Below are 27175 nucleotides of genomic sequence, written 5' to 3'. Positions count from 1 at the left end.
CTTTTTTTCACGCAATAACATCCACTCACTTTCATAATAATCCCGCACCTTGGCTTCGGGGTAAGAGACGTATAGGTTATCTCGAGCCGCGGCAATTGTTAATGAAGACAATCCTTGTTGACAGCCCCGTCCCCTCTCCTGCCGCCGTTCTTCATCACCCGCCAAGCTTACCCAAGTTTTCTTTTCCTTGACCATGTTGCCACTTTCTTGTGTTTTGCCTGCCTGCCTGCCTGCCTGCCTGCCTGCCTCTCTCTCTCTCTCTCTCTCTCTCTCTCTCTCTCCCGACCTCTTCATTCACTGCCGACCTCTCCATTCACTCCCGACCTCTCCTGAGAGATGGACGTGACCTCACCCCGCTGCGGTCGCCACAGCCTCGCTTACCCGCGTTATCCGCCTTGTCAACCCTGTGTTTTCGTTGTGCTCTTGGGTTTGCGTTTGCTTTCATGTGTGTTGGTATGTTCTTGCTTGTGAACCTTGTGTGTTGCCTGTGATTTCCCGACGCGTGTTTCATGTGTGTTCGTTTGTGGTTTCTGTGAGTGTCTGCCTGTGGTTGCGTCTGTGATTTGTGTTTCCGGTGTTTTTGCGTGTGATTTGGCTGTTTCCGAGTGTTCTACGTGGGTTTCAGAGTGTTTCGAGTGTGTTGATGTGTTTCCGGTGTTTTTGCGTGTGATTTAGCTGTTTCCGAGTGTTCTACGTGGGTTTCAGAGTGTCACAAGTGTGTTGTGTTTCCGGTGTTTTTGCGTGTGATTTGGCTGTTTCCGAGTGTTCTACGTGGGTATCAGAGTGTTTCGAGTGAGTTGTTGTGTTTCCGGTGTTTTTGCGAGTGACTTGGGGGTGTTGAATCGTGCTTATGCTTGAGTTTCTGACTGTTTCTCGTGTGTTTCGAATGTGATGTTGTGATCCCGAGTGTTTTCACGTGTGATTTGGGTGTGTCGGGCTGCGTGAGTTTCTTGTGTGTTTCTCGAGTGTTCTTTTTTGCGTTGTGTTTGCCGACACCGCACCCTTTGAATTCCCCTGAGGATTCAATCTGCGCCTCCTCACTACATCCTCTTTAAATCTCCAGAGGATTAACCCTTCCTACCCCCCTTTCCCTCAGCTTACCTAAGCCCCCCCACCCTCGCTCACCTCACCTCCTCTCTGCTCCTCCTCACTACAAATCCCCTAGAGGATTAGCCCTTCCTACCCCTCCCACACATCCACATATTTCTAAGCCTCCCCCTCGCTCACCTCACCTCTTTCCTAACCCTCCTTGATCTCACACACCTCACCTCACCTCTTTCCTAACCCTCCTTGATTTCACACACCTCACTCACCTCCTCTCTCTCCCCCTCTTCACTCACTTCACATCCCTTCCTACTCTTTCTCTCTCTCACTTTACCTCCTTTCCTAAACCCCCTCTCACTCACCTCACCTCCTTTCCTAGCCCCCTTCACTCTGTGTTTTTATCTCTTTCATTTCAGGCAATCATTAATCACTTTCAGCTAAGATGGCGCCTAAGAAGTGCACTACTTGTCACGGTAGCCTCTCAGCTCACTTTTTTACAGGGCGTTCTGTTGTCTGTCGACTGTGTCTCTCCAGGCAGCATCTCGAGACAAGACTGCAGGAGCAAGAAGAGAAGATGGAAGCAGGTCAGAATAAAATAATAGAGCTTTCTCGGACTGTTGCCTCCTTGCAGGAATTCATCCAGGCTAACGTTGCCGTGGAGCCAAAACCTTCTCCCACCGCCCCCTTGCCCTCAGCGGTACCGTCGACACCAGCGGACAACACCACGCAGCTGGAGGGTGGTAGTGGCACCGCCCATGATGGCTTCGCCGTCGTGAATAGAGGAGCCAAACCAGCCAGACAAGCAATTTATCCTGTTCATTGCTTCAACAGGTTTGCCATTCTGGAAGAGGAGGACGAGCAGGAGAGCACCTTCCTGGTGGGTGACTCCATGATTCGCCAGCAGGCAGTTGAGTTCTGCGGCAGAGTTCCTCGTCGAAGACGGAATTATTGCTATGCTGGTGCTGGGATCGACGATATAACTGCTGCTCTTGAGGAGAACTCCCCTCAGGCTACTAATGATTCACTGTTTGTTATTCACACAGATACGAACGACGTCATCACGACCCGGTCTGATGAACTCCTGGACAAGTACCGTAGGCTCATCCAGCAGTATAAGTCTAAATCCCCTAACATTTTGATTTCAGGAGCGGAGAGCAACTTTTTCAGTAAGGCCTTCAGCCTAAACAACCGTTTACAGACTTTTTGCAGAGAGCTTGACGTGGAGTTCTTCAACGCCTGGGACAATTTCTACGGACAAAGTGACCTCTTCCACAGGGACGGATTACACCTGTCTCCCATCGGGGCAGTCAGATTCGGACGGCTCCTCAACGACGCAGTACGTGACACCCGATCAAAAAACGACCCTCAGCCACGTCCCTCCACCCCGCCCGTGTAAATAGACGCCATGCATCGCAACAAACCCGTAACCCGTACCACCACCTCTATTACCAAGCCTCTAGATAACTTAAAAATCCTTAGTTTCAATGCGCGTAGCCTAAGAAATAAATTTGATGAACTGAGATGTCTTGCTCTAACAGAAAATTTTGACATAATTGCTATAACCGAAACCATAGACTTCACAATCTCTTGACGGGAAACGGGGCGCGGGGCCGATTCGCAGGGGGCCGATTTTCAAAAATTTAAAATTTAAATATTTTCAAAACCAAAGCAGCTAGCGACCTGAAACTAAAACAGGCACCTTCCTTAGGCATATATGAGTCTCCATGAGCAGCGGTATCAAAAAATTCAAAGTCGTTCCCTAATAAAATCCCGATTAATTGTTTTTTATATAAGTATAACAAAACTTAAAAAGGCTATAAAATCCTCAGATTTTACGCTAGATGTACAAACATCACCAAATGCAGAGATAATCACTTATATTTTCAGAATCAATAGCAATATTTAGCATATCCTATAAGTTTTTGCCCGAAATAGCTACTTATTTTTTTTTTATTTAGTGCAATTTTTTACGTAAGTTTTTAACATCTAATAAATCACTTAATTTTCACATTAGAAACTTAATACTTGAGGAAAGCATGCAGAAACATCTTAATTTTACTCAACAAAAGCAAAATATTCATTTTTCTATATACAATCACAACTTATTTTGGTTGAATTCCGATGTCACTATTGCCGCAGCACGTCTTGCCGGCTATCTGGCCCTCGTCCCTGAACAATCACTTTAGCCTTTTGGCCTATGACTTGTGGGCCCCGGTCAGTTTCCTGGACTTGTACACGTCCCTGTTCCTCGCCGTCTCCTTCCTGCCCTCCTCGATACTGCTCCTCTTCCTGCCGGTCGGCTGCTTCAAGGCCTTGTTCTTCCTCGCTTCTGAGGTCACGTCCTTGGAGAAATTAGCACCGAAACAGTTGAAGAGGGACCTGCTGATGTGCGGCAAGATGGTGTTGGCCAGGTGTGCCCTCCTGGCACCTGTACCCCTGCAAGGTCGGGTCTGAGGCCGCCAGGAACTCCTGGAGGTTCCTGAACCCGTCCATGTGGCGCATGGCAAGGGAGAGGAACCTCAACCTTCGCTCCTTCTTGTCCTCCCTGCATCAGGGAGTCCCACAGCGACATCCCGAAGGACGCCATGTGGGCCATTGGGAGAGATGGCCGCTTCAGGACCGCCGGCCCGTCTCCAGCTCTCCCTGTCGACCAGCTCGACCAGGGCGTCGAACATCACAGAGGGCGGGTCGCCCTCTCGAGCTCCACGGTATCTTCATCTCCTCCTGCTGGGCAAGCTCCTGCTTGCAGCACTCGGCCACAGAGGAGTTGGCCTGGACCTTCCTGGCCAGGTAGCCGGCGTAGTTGCCGACCGCGGCGAGGAGCAACTCGTCCGTCGGCGGGTCCGGCTGGTCGTCGGCCAGCTCCCTGGCAAGCTGGGCCAAGATCACCTCGTCGTCCTCCTTCTCCTCTGCCTTGGCCCGGACCAGGTCGGCCTGCACGTCCCCGGGGAAGAACCCGACGAGCTTCAGCAAATGCAGGCGCTGGGCCAACCTGTTGCTCACCATGAAGTTCTGCACGCTCGTCCAGTAGTTGGCGCCGCACATGGTGCGGCGCTTGCCGAGAGTGCTCAGTCGGGTCAGAGTTGGCCTTCCCCATGCACATACTCGACCCCGTAGGACGTAGTGAACAGCCCCTCACTACCACACTGCACTGAACACACCACTGCACTGCACACAACACTGAGTCACTGCACTGATGGCGTAGTACGGCTCCTCCACAGTTTACTCCACGGGGTCGCGGCGTCCTCATATCTTGTGTCTCCTCCGTCACTTCCACTCGATCCACTGCCTTCTGTGTCTTCTTGTATCGTCCTCTGGATCCTTGCAGTTGTGGGGAAGGGTACAGAGACGATGAATAACTGTAGGTCCTTTACTTGGAGAGTAAACAGAGGCAGGACAGCGATAATCCTTTACAGAGGGGAAGTGCCCAGCTGACTGCGTGCCTAAGGCGAGTTAGGCGACGCGGGAACTGAGCTGAGTTGCCATGTAGGCACTAACTAAACGTACATTTCTTGTTTCCTAATACGTAAAACTGTGGACTTCACTATCCTACAGTTATCATTCATTTTACGTAAAGATTTCAACCTAAAGTTACGCAAATTTGCCATTTTTTACACAACGTTTTCAAAGTGCACGCATGGTGCTATTTTATATAAGTTACCTTGAATCCTCGACCAAATCACTCTAGAGACACTCCTGCCTGCTTGTATGCACTAAAACTTGAAGATTTCGTCCTGTTTCCACTTAAATTCGGAGTAAGAACGCAGAGTGTGTTTGAGTTGTCGCAGTGAAAGTCGCCATAACAATCGGCCCCTTACGCGAAGCCAGCGCGCCAAGACTGAAGAGATTTCCCGTCAACTAGTTGTGAAGTCTATGCCGAAACATTTATCGACACCACAAATATTGATTTAAGTTCCGAATACAACATAGATGGCTACAGACTCTTCAACAAAGATCGTGTAAACCGTAGAGGCGGTGGCGTCGCCCTTTTTGTCAAAAGCTATTTGCAACCCACTGACAAAACACCAAGAGACAGTAACGTTGAACATTTGTGCGTGCGAGTAAACATTGCAAAAGTCAATTTAAATTTATCTGTCACCTATAGATCTCCCGGGCAACCACTCGATGACGATCTTGAAATGTACAGCGTTTTAAGGCAGTCACTTAATAACAACGACTCACTGATATTAGGAGACTTTAACCTCCCCAATATCGACTGGGCGACACTTTCAGGTACAAAAGGCGAGTCACATAGAATGATCGAATTTCTAGAAGAAAATTGTCCAAGCCAAATGGATTCGGAACCAACCCGACAAAATAGCATACTCGACCTTGTTATATCGACCCAAAATAACCTAGTCAGTAATGTCGCGGTAGGAGAATACCTCGGTTCTTGCGATCGTAAATTAGTGCGCGTCGACATTAGAGCTCAAACATCAATGACTGAAAATTAAGTAAAGGTGCCCAATTTCAAAAGAGCTAACTTCGTAGAAATCCGACAAAAACTAACAGAAATACAACTATCAGATGACGGCAATGTAGAGGAAGCCAGGCTAAGCTTTAAAAATCACTTACTCACTCAGCAGAACACATTCGTCCCTTTGTGCGAGAAGCGAATTAACACTAATAAAAGCCCACCTTGGTTTAATAGCGAAATTAAAGACTCAGTCAAGGAGATAAAATTTTTACAGGTTAAAGAAAAAACAAAGCACGCCCGAAAACATTAGATTTTATAACGAAACCAGGGTACAAGTAAAAAGATTAGTATGTCAGGCAAAGCGTAGATATGAAGAAAATATTGCAGCCAACTGTAAAAATAATCCGAAATCCTTCTTCAGTTACATAAACAACAGAAAGGCGATCAGAAGTGGAATTGGACCTTTAACAAATAGCGACGGTGCACTAGTGACTGACAGCTAACACATTGCAAACCTCTTAAACAGTTACTTTTCCTCGGTGTTTAATACTAACAGTCTTCCTCCCACTACCACCAGCACCAGTACTAATGTAAATCACAAGCATGCATTGCCTAATTTTGAAATAACAACCAATGAAGTCCTTAAAGCTCTCCATTCACTTAAAACAAATAAAAGTCCCGGACCCAATAAAGTATATCCTTTACTGCTTAAAGAAACAAAGAGCGAAATCGTCTCCTCCCTCACAATCGTATTCAATATGTCCTTGCGACAAGGCATCGTCCCTTCGGATTGGAAAAAGGCTAACGTGACACCGATTTTTAAGAATGGAGACAAAAAAATACCAAGGAAATACTGACCCATTAGTCTAACTTCAATTGTAGGTAAGCTACTTGAGAGCATAATTAGACATAAAATTGTGAGTTACCTCGAAAGCCACTCATTAATTGGGGATTCACAACATGGCTTCCGTAACAAAAGATCCTGCCTATCAAATCTATTGAACTTTTATAACGACCTCTTCTCAGTTTATGACGTAACAAAATCATTGGACGTAGTCTATCTTGATTTCCAGAAAGCGTTTGATAAAGTCCCATATCATAAATTACTTTATAAATTAAAGCAAATAGGTATTGACGGTCAAGTAAACCAATGGATCGCGAATTGGTTGAGCAACAGAGAACAAAGAGTGGTGATTGACGGATTTAACTCAGAGTGGGCACCGGTCACTAGTGGCGTCCCTCAGGGCTCGGTTCTTGGCCCAGTGCTCTTCATTATTTACATCAACGATGTGGATATTGGACTCAATAATCGCATTAGTAAATTTGCAGACGACACAAAGATTGGTAACTCGGTTCTCACTGACGAAGACAGGCAAAGCTTCCAAGAGGATTTCCACAAAATTTCAGTCTGATAGATGGGAGATGCCCTTTAGCGTAGACAAGTGCCAGGTCCTTCAAGTTGGAATAAAAAATAAGAAGTTCGATTACGAAATGTGCGGCGTTAAACTCACAAGCGTTCAATGCGTTAAGGACCTGGCGGTCAAAATCGCGTCAAACCTCAAATTCTCACATCAATGCATCGATGCAGCAAATAAAGCGAACAAAATTTTGGGCTTCATTAAAAGAAACTTTTTTATTCAAGAATAAAGATGTAATACTTCCGCTCTACAATAGTTTAGTCAGACCACACTTGGAATGTGCGGTACAGTTTTGGTCTTCTCACCATGCAACTGACATTGCTAAATTAGAAGGTGATCAGCGTCGGGCAACAAAAATGATCCCTGCCTTGCGCAACAAATTCTACGAAGAAAGGCTTTCCACCCTTAACATTATCTCTCTTGAGAAACGTCGCCTTCGAGGAAAACTGATCGAATGTTTTAAAATACTTAATGGTTTCACGAATGTAGACAGAACAAAATTGTTTATGATCGATGACACTTTGCGAACGAGGAACAATGGCATAAAACTCAAATGTAGACAAGTAAATTCAGACTGCACGAAATTTTTATTCACCAACGTTGTAGTGCGAGAATGGAATAAGCTCCCACCGTCAGTGGTCCAATGTTACACGATTGACTCCTTTAAAAACAAGCTCGACCGTCACTTCCTTGAACTTAATATTAACTAGAGTGGAAAAGCAACGTTTTGGAGCCGTCTGATTAGTGTAGATTCACTTAGGGTTAAGGACAGACCACCTAGTCTGGACCATGGGGTCTGTGTGGTGTGATTTTCTATGTAATTCTATGTAACTCTCTCTCTCTCTCTCTCTCTCTCGTCCCATTTACTATTTATAGTAATTCTATTTTACTTTCGGGTTATGTTTTTTTTCCCTTTGAACTCCGCCTTTGTGTATGTGAGGCCGTGGGTTGGCTCTCTCGGCGTGCTTTAGTTTTCTGCTCAACGGTTAATGGCTGTGAGGCGTGTGTGTCGCCCAGGAGTGTGGCGCCGGCAGAGGTGTGGCGTCAAGTTTGGAAGGTGAGGGTGTGGCGAAACGCAAACAGGAGAGATGCGACGCTGAGTGAGACGAGATCGAGTGAGGGAGTTTAACACTGCAGGATATTTAAAGTTAAGCGTAATGTCTCCAGTAACTTGATTAACCTCACATAATGGTACTATTTTTTATCACGGAAATATAAAAACGCGACCAACCTTTTATGATACGCAGCTAATGAAATATAAATAAAAGTGTGAAAGGAAAGACATGTATGTGAAATGCTTCGCTCGTATTAATTATAAATTTCCATAACTAACATCACACAGGTGTTATTTATAATGGTGGTAGTGGTGGTGCTGATGATTATTGTGATGGTGGCAAGGAAGGAGGTGGAGGTGGTGGTGGTAGTGGCAGTGGTGGGGTATAGGGATTGGGTGAGCAGCGAACGTAGTGATGTTGGAGAGGATGAGGTACAGGAGGTGATTGTGGTGGTGATAGGGCTGAAGAGGAAGCAGGTAGTGGTCGTAATGGCGACGATATGGAATGGTCTGGTGGTGATAATGGTGTTGATTGTGGTAGCAACGTTGAGGAAGGGCGTGGTGATGGAACTGGTGGTGGTGGTGATGGCGGTAGTAGTGGTGGTGGTGGTGGTAGTTGGGGAAGGGGGGGATAGTAGCGTGAGGGTAGGCATACTCGACAACTGGGAGCAATAAAGTGTTATCCCCGACAGCTATGACGCCCGGGAGGGGGAGTTCACCTCGGGCGTCGGGTGGGCGGACGAGGGGGAGCTGGGCGGGCGGGCGCACTTCATCCCCTCCTCGGAGCCGCCCACGCTGGTGCTGGAGCCCGCCCACGGCCGCGACCAGGGCGTGTACACGTGCAGAGTGGACTACCAGCTCTCTCCTTCCACCACGGCTGTCGTCAACCTCACCGTTGTGGGTGAGTATCTCGGTGTGTGGGTGTGTGTGTGGGTGTGTGTGTGTGTGTGTGTGTGTGTGTGTGTGGGTGTGTGTGTGTGTATTTACCTAGTTGTATTTACCTAGCTGTAGTTTTATAAGGCCTGGGCTTTACGCTCGTGTGGTCCCGTCTCCGTATCTGCATTTATCCAACTTTTCTTTAAAGCTTTGCATACTACACCCTCACTTAGTCTGTTCCAAACATCTATATTTCTTTGCGGGAAGTTATATTTCTTTATGTCTCTCAAGCATCTTCCCTTCCTCAATTTTTTACTATGTCTTCTTGTGTTCCTGGCGGTAATTCCTTTTGTTAGTAGTAACTCCTCGTTGTCACCTCAACTATTTTGTTCAATAATTTGTAGATTTGTATTAGGTCTCCCCTTTATCTTCTTTGTTATAGTGTTAGTAAATCCATTTCCTTAAGTCTTTCCTCATATGTTAATCCCTCCAGCTCTGGAGCCATTTCTGTTGCCATCCTTTGTATTCTTTCGAGTTTCTTTATGTGTGTTTTTCTTATGGGGAGACCACACTGCCTCCGCATATTCCAATTTTGGTCTGATCATAGTGGTAATTATATTTTTCATCATATCCTTATCCATGTAGTTGAGTACTTTTCTTATATTTCTCACCATGTTATACGTATCATCGAATATCCGATTTATATGACTCTCTGGCTGGTTATTATCTTGCATTATTACTCCCAGATCTCTCTCTTCATGTACTTTCTTCAATATTTCACCATCTCCCATTTTATATGTCCATTTTGGTATTGCTTCACTTTTTCCTATTTCCATAACATGATATTTCTTCACATTGAATTTCATCTCCCATTTCATACTCCATTTCCAAATCTTGTTTAGGTCCTCTTGCAGATTTTCGCAGTCTTTACTGTTTCTTATATGTCTTAGCAGTTTTGCATCGTCTGCAAACAGGCTCATATAACTATTTACTCCCTCGGTCATATCATTAATATAATGTATACTAGGAAAAGTATTGGTGCCAATACCGATCCCTAAGGCACTCCGCTCTCTACAGTTCTCCATTCCGATTTTATGTCTTTAACCACTGTTCTCATTTCCCTTCCCCTGGGATAGCTTTCCATCCAATTCTTTATTTTCCCTTTTAGTTCTCCTTTATTTTTTAGCTTCCATAGCAGTCTTGTAAAGGGAACTTTGTCGAACGCCTTCTTTAAGTCTAGATAAACGCAATCAACCCGTCCGTCCCTTACCTGTATTTTATCTGTCAGTCTTGAGTAAAAGCTCAGTAAATTTGTCACATATGAGCGCCCTTTTCGAAATCCATACTGTTTACTAGTGATTAAATTATGCTCTTCTAGAAATTTCGTCCATTGTTTCTTTATAATTTTCTCACATATTTTACATATTTCACTGGTCAAAGGAGCTGCCTTGTACAGGCCTACCGGCCTCTTGCAGACTTATGTCTTATGTCTATGCTCTTATGTCTGCAGTTCAAGGGTTCTTCTTTCTTGCCACTTTTGTTTATAGGGACCACTTCGGCCCTCCGCCACTCCCTAGGCACTGTACCAGTTGTTATTGAGCATCTAATGATGTCATATATCGGTCCAGCCAACTCATTTCTACATTCTTTCAATATATACCCAGAGACTCCATCCAGTCCTACCGCTTTCCTCTCTTCCAGCTCCCCCAACAATTTATATATACTGAGACTTCTTCCATATGAATATTTATCCTGTTTTCTTGTGGCTCTTTAAATATTGGTTCTTTAGTAAAAACTTGCTGTAACTCTTTGTTTAATAACTCCGCCATGCCTTTAGGATCATCGATTTTCACATTTCCGTCGCTCAGTCTTTCAATTGTTTATCTTGGTTTAATTTTTCCATTTATGAATCTGTAAAATAGTTTAGGTTGTTCCTTGCACTTTTCCACAATGTCCTTTTCATATCCCCATTTTTCTTCCTTCCTTATTTTCACGTATTCATGTCTGGCTACCTTAAAATCTTCTTTATTCCTCTGTTTTTATTTATTTTTAATCTTTTCCATGCTTTGTCTCTTATTTCTATTGCCTTAGCACACCTTGCATTAAGCCAGTCCATTTTTTCCCTTTTCTTTAGGTTTGTATTCTGGTACAAACTTCTTAACCCCTGTTTTATATGCCTCCATAAACATATCATACTTTTCTTGCACTTCACTTGTTCCCATTAGCTCTCCATAATATTTCCAAAGATTTTCCACGTCTGCCTTCCTATAGTTTTAACCCGTTTCTTTTATATGATTCATCCTCTTCACTTCCTTCCTCCTCCGCTTCTGTCTCTATGATTACGTGGTCACTCTTTCCCAGAGGGCAAGTGTGTGTGTGTGTGTGTGTGTGTGTGTGTGTGTGTGTGTGTGTGTGTGTGGGTGGGTGCGGGCGGGCGGGCGGCCGGGTGTGTGTGTGTGTGTGTGTGTGTGTGTGTGTGAAAGACGGTCTCTGAATTTGTTTGTACGTATGTTTATTTGTCTATAACTGTTGTTCGGTCACAGGCATTATTTAACAGTCAATAACTCTATAAGTCATTTCAGTTTCTTTCGTTGCTCCACCTACACACACCTAAGAATTTATGTATAAAAAAAAAAACACTGGTTGATGTGGAAGCTATTCTAAGTTGTCAGAATCTATTCATTCTAAATATAGGAAGATAATATTACTCTCAACACTTTAACGCCGTGTCCTGTATAAACGAAAATACCTAACAATAAAAATGTTAAATTAATAGAGCAGAAAACTGGTTTAATTTTACAAATGGCCAATATAAATTAACGAATAACAAATAAGTGATGGCACGTAACAAATCAGTTACACAATCAAAACATTGCAACACATGGACCAAACACGAAACGAATCACACACAACAGCTGGCAACAATACGCACTCAACACGCAACAACTCGGCAACCTCTCCTGGCAATTTACAACAACACGGCGGCGAGTGGCGGCAATCCACAGAAACACAGGAAGCAGTAATTCACTTCTACAGAAACAACCCACCTCTGTACAATATTTTTTTTTTTTTTTTTTTTACGTCTTGGCCTATTGCGCCGGTAGGCTTTTTCCCGGTGGATCCTGATGGTCGGTCCAAGGCTACTTCCCGGTGGGGCCTGATGGTCAGCCCGGCCCGTTCTGGCGCAGGCGAGTGTTTATAGTGGCGCCATCTTGCATTGGCTCATGCTGCCCTCCCGGAGCTCATCTTTAATCCTAGAATCTAGAGTCCGGGTTGATAGGTGGTCTTCTGGACAGCATGTGGGTAGTTTTAAGCCACTCGGCGGCGGCTGAAAAATCCCAGCTTGGTGGCACCGGTCGGGAATTGAACTCGCGTCCTCCTGAACGCGGGGCCGTCTCGCTATCCGTTCAGCCACCGCCTACACGCAGCTACTCACATGAACATTAAGGTACACCAACACAGAGAAGCGGAACCGCATCACACACCACAACAAAGGGAAGCACTAAACAATAGTTATATCAGCTTTTGGACGTATCTAGGCACAGGAAGATAATGTTTATGGAGGCGAGAATAGGGTGCAAATATTTTCTTGTTTGCAAATGAGCCTATACATCTCCACCTCCCAGAGCAGGACAAATAAAAGCTGAAAGTAAGGTAGAAAAGGAAGCAGGTGTAGGTTCAGGCATCGAATGAGATGGGAAAGGAAGGAATTACAGCTTTGGAGAGCCGTGTCACGTTAACACTGCATACTCGGAGGAGCGTAAGGAGGGGGAATAACGTTACCAGCGTGGTACAGGAAAACAGTTGTTTAAAGCTTGCAAAGTGACAACGATGATGGAAATACCGGATAAACAAATTAGAAAATCATCCAGGGCAGCATGAGTGCAAAAACTTTGCTATAGCTGCATCAAGCGGACCCACAATGATAAACCATGCCTTTATAATCAGTGACATGAAGCGTGCACAGCTGCACTCGAGAGAAAGTCAACCTCGAGGTGGGATTTCAATTGTGACACGTTTCTTTGTGGAAGGGAAGCTGGAGCAAGAGCAAAACTGGATGCGCGTAGAAAAGGTAGTACGAAAGATGCATATCTATTACACGGTAGCATTTCATAATATACTGTATTGCAACATTATTGGCAGTTCAGAAAATACTCCTTTGTTTCTGTTAATATCATATCTGTGTTTTTTCTTTAAACTCTCACTTTTTTCCGCTGCACACTTCAAGTTTACTTCCGCCACCGTCAGTGTGATATTACTACGCACTAATATTTTTCCTCCTCCACCTCCCTCGGGCATCTGGACAATTTTTCTTTATGTATGCCAGTGTAACACCTCTCACCATCTCCCTTCTCCTCCTCCTCCTCCTCCTCCTCCTCCTCCTCCTCCTCCTTCTCCTCCTCCTCCTCCTCCTCCTCCCACCTCCCGTCCTTCCCTTTACCCCCTACTATTACCTCCTAAATTTCCTTAATCCCATATCTCCTTTGCTCTCTCTCTCTCTCTCTCTCTCTCTCTCTCTCTCTCTCTCTCTCTCTCTCTCAACATAAGAAATGCACGCTATTTTCCAACCCATTATTTGTGCCGAGGCTGTTCTTAGTTCCTCAATATGTTTTATCATGTTCGGTTGCTTCCTTTTACGCTCACACGCGCACAGACCAGAATTTTCGGCATCACAGCCCGTATGATTTTTTTTCTTCGTCTGTGATATTTAATTCCAGTTTTAATCAGCCGAATAAGAGTGAAGCTAAGGACAGACAGGGGAAAACATAGGAAGAGAGATGAAGGAGAAATAAATGGAGAGTTGGGGAGAAAAAAAAGGGGAGAACGAGTGGGAGGGATGGAGGTGTGAGAGTGAAGGAAGGGAAGAGGAGGAAGCCAATAAGAGTCAAGAATTGTAAACCGTAACATAACTTTTGTGAGGAGCAGCGGATGAAGTGAAAACTGTATAATGTATTATGTAATCCATCATTACTCTCTCTCTCTCTCTCTCTCTCTCTCTCTCTCTCTCTCTCTCTCTCTCTCTCTCTCTCTCTCTCTCTCTCTCTCTCTCTCTCTCTCTCTCTCTCTCTCTCCCCACGAACCATCACTCTCATCCCCTTTCTACAAACTCTATTCTCTGCTTCTCATCATTCTCTCCCTGCACTGTTCTCCCTATTCACCCCTTCCTTTATTCTCCCTTACCTTGCCGACCTCCCCCTTTTGCCCACTACTGCCCTTCGTTTCTCACCCTCTCCCGTCAACTTAACAACCGCTGCCACGCCGTCCCTCAAGGCTATAACAGAGAACAACGGGAAAAAAAAACATAATCGGAAAAAGGGGTAGACGACAAGCCGCTATTATTCACCCACACACCCACACCCACCAAGAAATGCACACAGGCATACAGACAACGGAGAGTCAGAAATGTTAGGAAGGCAGATGAACAGGTAAACATGAAACAGGTTAACTAATGTACAGCAAAAAACAAGTACAAAATACAAACAGGTAGAGAGACACAGCTAGATGAACAATGAGTAGACTGTCACAGGTATAAACAGAGGCAGGTAGATAAACATACACGAACAACCAATAGATAAAACGGACTAAAAAAAAACAAAAGATGACCAGGTACACATAGAAAGAGAGAAGCTGACAAATAGGTTGACAGACAAAAAGGCAAACACACAGGAATAAAAAGGAACAGACATTTAAGAAAAAAAACAGTCAGAAAGGTAAACCGACATTCCGCAACATAACCACGAAGAGAGACAACCAGACGGAAGGTCACGCTCGCGGGCGCCAAACGAAGTGGGAAACAGGGTCAGGATGAGAGGGTTAGCTGTGAAAGTAAAGGATAATAGATGACGTTGTCTTGGGCCCTAACACTGCCTGGGACGAAATTATGAAAATGTAGACCGAACATGACGACGACAATGATGGAAGGAGAGCAGAACTAGGGGAGCAAAAAGAGGAAGAAAAATGCAGGAAGAGAAGAGAGGTAGCACGAGGAGAAGATACTGGGGCATGACAAGAAAGAAATAAGGTATTGGAAAGCAAAGAGGAAGAGAAGGAGGGAGACATGACACGATGAGAAGACAAAAAAGGGGATAGAGAAAGAGAAGGAAAAAGGCATGATAGAATGAAAAGTCAGGGAGGGGAAAATAAAGGAAAATGAAAGGCGACAATAATAAGTGGAGGAAGAGGAGGACCATGCAGGAGTAGAAGGACAAGGATGAGGACGAGGAAAAAAAAAGTGGAAAACATGGGGGAACCGAGAGGAGAAAAGAGAAGACATGTGCCCGAAGGAAGAAAATGATAAGGAAAAAGATAAGATCACAGAGCCAGAGGGGAATTCTTCGCAGAAAAAAATATGTGGAGGGTAACCAGAGGGACGATACTTACCAGTCCAGTCAAAAGGGAACGAACTAGAGGGAAACAACAAACGAAAGGTGTGTGTGTGTGTGTGTATGTGTGTGTGCATGTGTGTGTGTGTGTGTGTGTGTGTGTGTGTGTGTGTGTGTGTGTGTGTGTGTGTGTGTGTGTGTGTGTGTGTGTGTGTGCGTGTGCGTGTGTGTGTGTTAGCCCATCAGCCTGGATCTTGGCCCTGTCTTCTCCGTAATTTCTCAACACGCACGCACGCACGCACTCACTCACACACACACACACACACACACACACACACACACACACACACACACACACACATACACACATACTTTCTCACTTTCTCGCTTTCCCACTCTCTCACTCTCTCAATTAGGGAGATGCATATGCATGTGAGTGTGGGAGTGCTTTTTTAGGCTGGGAAAGTAAGGTGTGGGCTGGGGGAGGGGGAGATATGTGTTGGGAAAGGTGTTGAGAGCGAGAAGCCGTGGAAAAAATAGGGTTTTGTTCGCCAGGCCCTCCCAGGCACTCATCAAGGCACTCTAAACGTATTTGCAAGGATGGTTTTGTATAGGAGTATGGAGGTAAAGAGGGATTTGAGAAATACAATAATAGTACCAATTCTCACATATGTAAGTGAAACGTGGGCCTGGAATGAAAGTAAGTGGTCTAGAGTGCAGGCACTGGAAATGAGTTATTTGGGAAGTGTTTGTGGTGTGAGTAGAATGGATGGAATTAGTAATGAAAGTGTGTACGAGCGTTTTGGAATGTGTCACGGGGGTGAAGGGAAGAAATGTGGAGTGGTGGAAGAAGTGAAGCGACAGACTTTAAAGTAGTTTGGCCACATGAAGAGAATGGAGGAGAGTAAGATGACCAGGAAGGTGTATGTGAGTGCGATAGAGGGAGGGAATACTAGAGGACGACCTCCAGTGAAATGGAGAGATAGGGTGCAGGAGTACGTTAGGGAGAGGGGGGAAAAGATCTTTGAGAAACTTTGAGCAGGCAAGGATGGGGTGCCTGGATAGAGAAAGTTGGAAACTCCTCTGCCGTGGCCATCCCCTGGTGGGAGGTCCTAGGAGCAGGCGTCGATGAAATGGTGATGATAATGATGATGGTTTTGTTAGAAGATCTGTAGTAGTGAGGGAAGTCGTGGGAAGTGGCAAGGGAGGAGGAAAAGAAAGAAACGAAGCAGGAAAAAGTGGAGTAAGAAGAAGGGGGGGAGACGGCAGTGGTAAACCTCCCTTTTAGATGTAGGAAAAAAATCTTCCGAGAGTTTGAATCGAAATAAAAATAACTTCTTAATTGCCTAAAAATGAAGCCAAGTGTTTTATTTGAAGAATAAGAGGGAGGGGAAATGAGAGTATAAAACTAGAATGCATAAAGAGGGAGGTTCAGCGGAGGGCGAGGCCGTGAAAACACAGAAACTTGTAATAATAGTCGGTGAGAGCATATCTTCAATGAGGGAAGGAACAGAAATAACAAACAGCATGAAGGGGAGAAGGAAGGATGGAGAAGAGGGAAGGATTGAACGAAGGAGAGAGAGAGAGAGAGAGAGAGAGAGAGAGAGAGAGAGAGAGAGAGAGAGAGAGAGAGAGAGAGAGAGAGAGAGAGAGAGAGAGAGAGAGAGAGAGAGAGAGAGAGAGAGAGAGAGAGAGAGAGAGAGAGAGAATATCTGGGAAGGGAACTTTGAATGAAACAAGCAAAGGGACAGCAGTTTGGACAATGAAACACTCCCTATCCACTCTCCTCAGATTGACTTCTTAAACCTGCCGCCCTTTTCACATGACCCGAGTCTTTCCCCTCCGAGTTACTCCTTCAACCAGCAACCAAAGCCCCTCACTTTTCATCCTCCTTTCCCTCCCACCTCTCCTCCCAAACTTAAAACACTGAGCCACTTCTCAGAGGAGAGGCAATCGTGATGGCGCCGCGCTGAGTTTGCTCCGTTGTGTTATTTTGTCGGAAAACGTCTCTGCCATTGTGAACTGAAGAGGCGAGGAGAAAGGACGAGAGAGGAGGGACGCAGAGTATTAGTTAAATTTGTGGACCCTGGCACTGATTGATTCTGACTGATTGGGCGACTGATAAGATAAAAGTTGTAATGGCTGATTGCTGTGTGAATTTTCTCCTGCTTCTTCTGTGTTGTATTTGGCTTGCAGAGTTTGTTACGAGTTTCCTGACGAGTCTTTGTTACAAGTGACGCCAGGGGCTCACAAGTACCACAGGAGGCAAGGAGGACCGACGGCACCGTAACCGAGTGTGGAGACAACTCAACCGGTCAAACACGTTAGCATGAAAGACATTTACGCGGTATTTGTACTATTCAGGGATGGAGTATTCGAATTTGGTATTCGTATTCAAATACATTTGAGCAACATATTTGAGTGTATTAGTATTCTAATAATTGTTGACTGAAATCAAAGTATTATCATTCGTATTCAAAGACAAGGTAAGAGTATTCGTATTCTGTGAATATTCTGACAAACACCTCAAAATTTATTATCAGAAATAACAACCGTTGTTCTTTACAACTCCATCCTCCTGGGCGGACGTGTAATCGTCATGTACAGTACAAGTTCATGAGCTGATTATGCCGTTGCATAACAATATAACAGTTTTATACCCACATACTTCAAGAAGATATTTTTCAATGAAAAGTATTCATGAACGTAGTCATGAATACTTTCAAAAAGTCTTCGTATTTTTATTCGAATTAAAACCATTTAAGTGTACTTGAACTCGTATCCCTATCCGGTGAAATTTGAAGTATTCATATTAGAATATACACAACTCTTGTATTCATCCCATCCCTGAACCTAAGCTAACCTAACAAAACCACAAACAGTTACCATACGTCTTGACTCAGAAAAAAAAATCATATATGCTTCCTTACAAATGAGACTTTCTATATACTAAAGTGACCTCATTCTTTGCTAAATCATACCGTAGCGGGCTTTTTTTCTACATTTTATGTTTGTTGCCCATGAGTTTATATATAAAAAAAAATGTATAAAAAAAAAAATGTCGCTGGCTGTCGTGTGCCTGAAGAGACCCCTAGCATTACCTAACTATAACCCAAACAGTCACTATATATACGAGTATGCACTCAGTAAATTCATTAATGCTTCCTTACTAATCAGACTTATTATCTGACACTGTGATCTCTTCTTTTGTTGATTTGTGCCATAAGTTTCCGCCTATCATGTGTTTGGAGATACCCTAAACTTAACCTAACCTAACATAACACAACAGTTACTATAGGTCTTGACTCGGAAATCTCATACATGCCTCCTTACTAATGAGACTTTCTATACAACTAAGTGAGGTCATTTTTTGTTGATTTATACCATAAGATGCTGGTTATCATGAGTTCGAAGAAACCCGAATTCAACCTAACCAAACAAAACCACAAACAGTTACCACACGTCTTTAATCCATGCTTCCTTACGAATGAAACATTATTATCTGACAGTGAGGTCATTCTTTGTTATTTTATGCCATAAACATATCGTATGTTTAAAGATGGCCTAAACTAAACCTAACATTACAAAACTCGAAACAATCACCATACGTCAGTCCTCAGACTAATCATACATGCTTCCTTGCTCATGAAACTTTCAATATAACAAAGTGAGGTCTTTCTTCGTTGATTTATGCTACAAGCTGCTGGCTGTCAGGTGTTTGGAGATGCCCTAAACTTATCCTAACCTAACAAAACCACAAAAAAATTACCATTCGTCTTTACTCAGAAACAATCATCTATGCTTCCTTACCAATGGGACTTTCTATATAACAAAGTGAAGGCTTTCTTTGTTAATTTATGCTATAGGTTTCTGGATATCATGTATTTGAAAATTCCCTGAACTTAACTAACCCAACCTATTAAACCCCAAATAGTTACCATACGTCTTGACTGAGAAAAATCATCTATTCTTCCCTACTAAATGAGACGTTGTATAAAACATAATGAGTTCTTCCTTTATTAATTTATACCGTAATTTGCCGCCTATCATGTGTTTGAAAACGCTCTAAACTTAATGTAGCAAAACCCCGAACAGTTACTTTACGTCTTTACTAAAAAAAAATCATATATGTTACCAGTAATGAGACATATTATCTGACAAAGGGAGGTCCTTCTTGGTTATTTAATGCTATACGTTTCTGGCTCTCTTTGTTTGAAAGATCATAAGCCTAACCCAGCCTACTATTGTTTTCGCATTCTCTGCGCATCGCTGTTGTCTCCACTGCCATTCCGATCATCACAAATAAGCTTGTCCCAGTAAATGATGAAAAATGTAAATTACTGCTTGAAGTGTAGATTCCTAAATGTGGAACCATGAAATTCAAGGGTTTAAAACGTATTTAATATAAGTAATTGAGACCCGTCCACACAGAAAATAAAAGCTGTTCTTTACATGGTGAAACAATCTTTCTTTAATATTATATTGTAAAAAGACTCCGTTACAAGACCGTTGAATATGCACAGATGTCCAACACTTTTTTCCATCGCGTAACTATTCACAAAATGTCGGCACACACCTTTAAGCAAGACGTAATGGCAGCCAGAGAATGTTTCCTCTACTTTCCCTCACGGGCATAACACTGACCTCATGACTCATCTCCCCAAGTGGCTCTGGGCACACAGATAGTCTCCAGAGTACTATCTTTGGACCCAAGAGTACTCTGCTTCATCGTTTAACACTGGTTTGAAGGGTAATCCCTCCACGCCTGCTGCTGTAGAACAAACAGGCAGCCACACGGCTAAGATATTGTCTTTCCCATCCACACACAACCCGTGAAGACCCTCGTCTGGCCCGCTCTGAATCCATTAAACTGCTCGGCGAAGTCAGTCGTGCTGGGATGTACCCTTTGTCTCCTTCCAAGGCCGCGTCTGTACCTGGCAAATGGTTCGAGAATGTCATTTCAGGACGCCACAGAGCAGAGATTAAACAATATATGTCTCAAAGGGACTAAGTGAAAGAGCAACAATTGTGATTCTTAGTGTTAGATTGCAAGTCAGCTATCGACGCTCATCCTTCAATCTCCATTACTGGGGGACAAACAAATAAGCAACAAAACAGAAACGTCATTTTCATATATTTCGGAAGGTTTTACATATACCGGTGGTGGTTGGTAGTATGAGTCCGTGAAAATGTGAAGTATTTCCTTTCTTAACGAAGCATGAGGGGTGAATAGGAATGATAATCCTGCAAAGTAAAACCACCAGAGTGGAGAATACAAAACACATACTATGGTGAAGGTCATCTTGGTTTATTTACTCACGTTTTGCCTTTTACCTGCAAAGCTGTACTCTCCACACACACACACACACACACACACACACACACACACACACGCACGCACGCACGCACCCACGCACGCACGCACGCACGCATAAGCGCACACACACACACACACACACACACACACACACACACACACACACACAGAACTAACCAATAAATAACCCATTTGTGTCCCTTCCTTTCTCCCTACTCGCCCGTCCCTTCCGTACAAGCACACACCAGTTGCTCATAGAGCATCCTGGCGGCAGGTAGAGAGCCATTTGCCGCTGATGATCCGGAAACGTCCTAGTGAACAGCGGCGAATGAATACATTAAAACATCCTCGCTGCAAACTGATTTCCATTATGAGTAGGAAAGAAAGGGAACGTGTGTGTGTGTGTGTGTGTGTGTGTGTGTGTGTGTGTGTGTGTGTGTGTGTGTGTGTTGAAGGAGACAACCTTTGTTGTCCTGATGAGGTGTTGCGTCGGAGAAAAGATAATGTGTTGGTAGGATAAAAACGAGAAGGGATTAGAGATAATGCGACGTGTGTGTGTGTGTGTGTGTGTGTGTGTGTGTGTGTGTGTGTGTGTGTGTGTGTGTGTGTTGGGGTGGAGGGGTCATGTGATCATGGAGGTGTTAATGGCCCTCACAAGCGTCAGTATCACGCAAAGCCGATATCTGCCCATGCGAGTTTTGACCGGGACGAGAATATTGTGGTGTCTTGTGGGTCTAGTGGGGGGAGGGAGAGCGGGTGGGAGTAGGTCTCTATGGTGGGGGTTGTGGAGGAGGGAGTTGCCGAATTTGGTTAGGTGTGTGTGTGTGTGTGTGTGTGTGTGTGTGTGTGTGTGTGTGTGTGTGTGTGTGTATACGAATGAGTTTATCTGCGTATCTTAATCTAATTCATATTTTCTAACCATAAACACGTAAAAACACACACATTAAAAACTCTATTGCACGGGTACACATAAACAGTTTAAGCACCATGAACGCACAATAAACTATGGCGCAGCAGCAATAAGAGCACCATTTTCGGCTCAATTACCCTATTCCGTACCTTTCCATTGACTCCCGTAATAATTTGTTGGCCTCAGGAAGCGAAAACATCCGGCTAACCAACACGATAAATGGTGGAGACATGACATCCTGATCAGTGTACACAAAAAAAGAGAAAAAAAGTATATTAATTACCCTCACCGCTCTACTAACATTGAGAACGTTTAAGTTTACGAATGGTTACGCTCGAACTCAATATCTCTGAATGCATGAACAAGATAATACCGCTCGGACTTTGGTACATACTGACAGGTCCTTGATAGCAGACAAGCACCCTATTCTTTTTTTTCTCTCTTCACTTCCTTGTGATGCGAATTAAACTTATATATCATTTTCGCCCTTTCATTCTACAGCTCATTGTGTCATACTGTCGCCTTTCTGCCTCTCTCACCCCTCTCGTGTAACTCATAGGGTCGTTTTTTTCTTCCCTCGCATCATACATCCTGTGATAAAGGCGATGGCGGGAAATGTAGGGAGAGCATGAAGCGGAATGAGTGAACTTCAACGCACAGATGGTTTCAAGTGGACCATTTACCACTGATGACCACCAAGTATACATTTTTTCCTAGCAACTGTCCATTATTTTGTTTCTGTACTCCCCGAAAACTGGTATTTCTTTCAGATCCTGCCTCCTCTCAGTCTGGTTTCCTCGCAATCTCATAATTACCACTAACTTTGCCATCTTCTGCGCCTTACTTTCCTTCCTTTTTATTCCTTATTTTAAATTCTTTTCCATCCACTTATTGCAGTGCATTTAACATTTTATTTTTCTTCTCTTCACCCTTGTGACTTCGCAGCAAACCTCAAGTTTCCTCTTTCGCAGTAACTTTCCCCCTCTCGCACCATTTGTTATCCTATTACCTCTCCATCTTTTCCACGTTACAAAGTTCTTGCTCCACTTTTTATTTGGTTTCCCTCCCCTTTGTAATCTTGTATCCTTACGCAAGCTTTTTTTTTACCTTCAACTTTACCTCCTTACGCACTTTTCTTTCCAACACATTTCCCTTCGTCTCTCTTACCGCATTCCATCTCTTCCTTGTTCCCCTCCCCTCACGTTCTTTTCCTTTCTCAATCTTTCTTTCTTCCTCACATCTTCACTCCCACCCTCTTCATCCACCTCAACTTATTTTTCTCTTGTCTTTCTCGTCTTTCCTCCTCATGTCCTCCTTCTCCTCCTCTTCTTCACGCTCTCTCACTTCCTACGTCTTTTCCTCCTATCTTTCAAAGCCGAGAAGTTACAGTTTTAAATCCATCTCAATTTTTCCGTTCAATGAGAATTCCCGCCTGAAAATATCATCTGCATCTTCCCTAAAATTCAAATCGGCTTCTCAATGGATCAAAAATATTGTCTCTATCTCACCGTGTCTTCCATTTCTCCCTTTATTGATTTTTTTTTTACGTCTACGCCTATAGCGCCGGTAGGCTTGCTTGAGGGGCCTGGATGGTGTTCGGCCCCAGTCATGGCGCAGGCAAGTATTTATAGTGGCGCCATCTTTTCTTGGTTCATGCTGCCCCCCGGAACTCGTTCTTGATTCACTTGGACAGTTTCCTCTAGAGTCCGGGTTGATGGGTGGTCTTCAGGACAGCATGTGGGTAGTTTTAAGCCACTCGGCAGTGACTGAAAAATCCGAGGTGGTAGTGTGGGGATTCGAACTTGCGTCGTCCATCACGTGGTGAATGTGGGCCCAGCACCCTACCACTCAGCAACCGCCTACCCTAAACTTCTATCTCCTATCTATACCTTACTCCTATCTTTCTCTTCCTATTTTTTTGTCACTTTCCTTTCCCCTTCTATTCTTTTTAATCACTGCGTTAATTATTTTTTTTCTGCACCAATTAAAGAAAGATGTCCCACATCACACACACACACACACACACACACACACACACACACACACACACACACACACACACACACACACACACACACACACACACACTATTTAAATCACCCTAATTATATCCGGCAATATTATAAATAATATCCATCACCAAGGGATACCAGACGCCACTTTTGATATGTAAGGAATTGCAGATGAGCCTGACCTCTCATAAATCATGAGTAAGTCCGCTTTGTGTGTCAGGTTAGCCCGCCTCCTGTGGCCCCTAAGACGGAGAAAAATGTCTTCGAAGTTACGGACACGGTGAAGGGCAATGTTTCCAACCGCTGATGTTACTTTCTCATGGTTGAACAAATGGAAACTACAAACCCACAATGTATGCCGTAAATCCGACAAAACACAAAATTGTTACAGTGAATCTTCGACTAATATAATGTTGATCTATATTGAGACTTTTGATATAATATGCAGACATTCCTAGCGAAAGACCTACTGCATTTGCGAGTTCCCTATTTGTGAACCATGTGTGGGAGTCCAGATTTCCCCGTTCGTGTGATCTACTGTACCGCCACTCAGCAGGAAGAGGACTAACAACGAACCGGAGGTTTTTTACACATCCCAGCCTGCAGTGCTGCTCCCCGCGTCCCTCAGTGTTGATCCTCCGAGAAGTTCTGCAGTAATCACAAACCATCACTGATATCATCATAGGGAGAACGAATACTCCTGCACTTATACAACGAAAAAAAAAAGAGATGGGGTTTTGTGTGTGTGTGTGTGTGTGTGTGTGTGTGTGTGTGTGTGTGTGTGTGTGTGTGTGTAATTCACCTCTTGGTCTGCTGCGGATCCCTCTCGAGATAGCCAGCCGTTCCCCTACGGAAGAGCACAGAGTACATTAAGCACATAGAACCGATCCTTGGGTAGGACTGAGACCACTCACACGCAACACACCGCGACAACGAGGTCACAACTCCTTGCCTGACGTCGCGTACCTACTCACTGCTAGGTGAACAGGGGCTACACGTGAAAGAAGATAAACCCAACTTATCTTCACCCGGCCGGGGAATCGAATACCGGTCCTTCTGGTTGTGAGGCAGACGTTCTATCCACTGAGCTATCGGGCCGTGTGTGTGTGGATGTGTGTGTGTGTGTGTGTGTGTGTGTGTGTGTGTGTGTGTGTGTGTGTGTGTGTGGAGGGGGGTCGTAATCTCTGTATCAGCCCCACAGGAAGACAAAACACCCATCTCGGCGCCGCTCACTTCTGTTCCCTCGCCTGCTTCTAAACCCCACTTCCTTTGTTTTTGCTAATTTATAATTTCTTTTCTGCTCTGTGGCGGCAGGGATATGCATAAAGGAAAAATTGCATCGGTGGTTGGCCTTTTAGAAATGTAAATAGTTTTGCGGCACAGTTTGATGCACTTAGCTGCTCTTAAACCATGAACGGTAAATTGGTATAACTGTTGATTCCAATTACAATATTGGAAGCGAGGCTAATCCAGTTTTAGCACACACACACACACACACACACACACACACACACACGGTCCGGTAGCTCAATGGATAGAGCGTCTGCCTCACAACCAGAAGGACCGGGGTTCGATTCCTCGGCCGGGTGAAGATAAGTTGGGTTTATTTTCTTTCACGTGTAGCCCCTGTTCACCAAGCAGTGAGTAGGTGCGCGACGTAAGGCGAGGAGTTGTGACCTCATTGTCGGGGTGTGTTGTGTGTGAGTGGTCTCAGTCCTACCCAAAGATCAGTACTATGAGCTCTGTGCTCTTCCGTAGGGGAACGGCTGGCTGTCTCGAGAGAGACCCGCAGCAGACCAAGAGGTGAATTACACACCGCAAATACATTTAATTTAAAAAAAAAAAATATATATATATATATATATATATATATATATATATATATATATATATATATATATATATATATATATATATATATATATATATAATATAATTAAAAGCATATGAACAAACACGCACTCTGTAAGGCACTCTGTCCTATTAAGTCGGAAAAGAGGGCGGAATATTCCACCCACACAGTCACATAACAACGATATACGTTTAAGCAAATGTGTTGCCTCCTGGAGGAAAACGTTCTCTGCCGCTTCAGTCAGACTTGCTAAGTAACATCTTTCCATATATTGCTCTCGTCTGCCTTGCCATCGATTCCTCGCCTGCTGCGTCGGAGTTTTGCCGGCAACTAACATATTGCCCGGTGGGAGCCTCAGACCACCCTCCACTTCCCTCGGCGCGTCGAAACCCGGACCGGTGCAAGACTTTAAGCTCCTTTCCTCCCGTCGAGCCAACCACTATCTTCGACCCAACAGAATCCACGGTGTCGTTAGAAATTTCCCGACTTCAGGCTGCCGCAGTCACCCGCCTCATGACTCCCTCCAAATTTGGCAATTTATTGAGAGTGAAACATTTCCCGACATCTTGCCTCAAGGTGCTGCTCATAATGATAAGCTGCAGCTGCCCAGATTCTTCACTCCGTCACTGATACGCTAGGAAAAAAAAAGCGTTGCCGAGGCGGAAGGAAGCGGTGCACCAAAGTGTAGTGTCGTCAAGCCTGTCAATGTGGACAGAAAACGGTCTGCAATGTGGCAAATTCGCCTTTATTTAGTATACTTCGCGTCTCCGTGGTGCAGTGGTTAGCGTTTGGGGTCAGCGAGGTAATGTGAGCCAGATGCGTCCTTGTTACTAGCCGCACTTCACCAACGCTAGTTTGACAGACATGCCCTGGAGGGCTGAGCCCATTAAGCTCTTGCCTACTGTGGCCTCCTTAATACATGGACTCACTGCTCCAGCTCTCGAGTAGGGATCCTTCTGGAGGATACAAGTGGCACAAGGGCATAAGGGAGGGGAGGCAACGAAGGAAAGGTTTGCAGAGCAGATGTGTCCAGCCTCTCTTCCCGACTACCGACAGAGCCTGGGAGACCCCGAGAATGAGAGGTGCCGTGACAGTGTGGTCTTTTCATGCTGACACTTGCTATAATGATATTTGATAGAGACAGCTGAGGCTTGTGATTTGATAGCCTGTATATCGATTGTCAAATTTGTTCAACATAATTAGAGCGAACTGTTATAGTAGGATATCAATGTATTATTATTATTTAATATCACCACGAATTAGGCATACAATTGTCAATGGAAAAACCCCACGACAGATAGATCACGCCACCTTATAGGAATGTCGTCCGTCAGTGTTTACCGTCTCAGTTTTGTATACTTAGCACTCCGATGGTGCGTGGAGGTCACCTTGACATACGTGACCAATTGTAACAATTATTTTCCAACCTGTAACTCGCGACTCCTTCACGAGAGTCCGACTGACACACAACGAGAGTCGCTCTCGCTCCGTCGCTTCTTGTACATAAAGGCTACGAATATAATTCGCCTTAAGGAAGCTGAAGTCTTAATCAACACCCTTTAAACGCCCCCCGACAAGCCCGTTACATTTGGTTGGCAGCGGTCACCCCGCGCCTGTGCCTTCGCTACCTCGTTCTCCTCCAAGCCACGAGAACTCACCAACAAACTCCGGGGACAGGCGTACAAGGGAAGAAGGAGTCAACGCACCTGCCGTCCGCGGCAACGCACCTGCCGTCCGCGGCAACGCACCTGCCGTCCGCGCCAACGCACCAGCCGTCCGCGGCAACGCACCTGCCGTCCGCGGCATCTCACAAGGCGCCCACCTACGTGCAACTCACAAGGCGCCAGCTACAAGCATCTCACAAGTCGCCACCTACGTGCAACTCACAAGGCGCCAGCTACAAGCATCTCACAAGTCGCCACCTACGTGCAACTCACAAGGCGCCAGCTACA

The 27175-nt window shown here is 44.6% G+C and overlaps 1 protein-coding gene across 1 annotated transcript in view; it reads left to right on the top strand.

The window, feature by feature from the left end:
• LOC126995128 (nephrin-like) overlaps nucleotides 1-27175 on the top strand; it is a 119934-nt gene that overhangs the window by 40053 nt on the left and 52706 nt on the right. The window contains exon 2 of the mRNA XM_050854404.1: nucleotides 8626-8834. Coding sequence (XP_050710361.1) covers nucleotides 8626-8834 — 209 coding nt within the window. The remainder of the gene's footprint in view (nucleotides 1-8625; nucleotides 8835-27175) is intronic.

This window comes from Eriocheir sinensis, unplaced genomic scaffold (genome assembly GCF_024679095.1).
Source record: "Eriocheir sinensis breed Jianghai 21 unplaced genomic scaffold, ASM2467909v1 Scaffold99, whole genome shotgun sequence".
Lineage (NCBI taxonomy): Eukaryota > Metazoa > Arthropoda > Malacostraca > Decapoda > Varunidae > Eriocheir > Eriocheir sinensis.
Note: the sequence above shows the minus strand (reverse complement) of the source record. Positions and strands in the feature narration are given on the sequence as shown.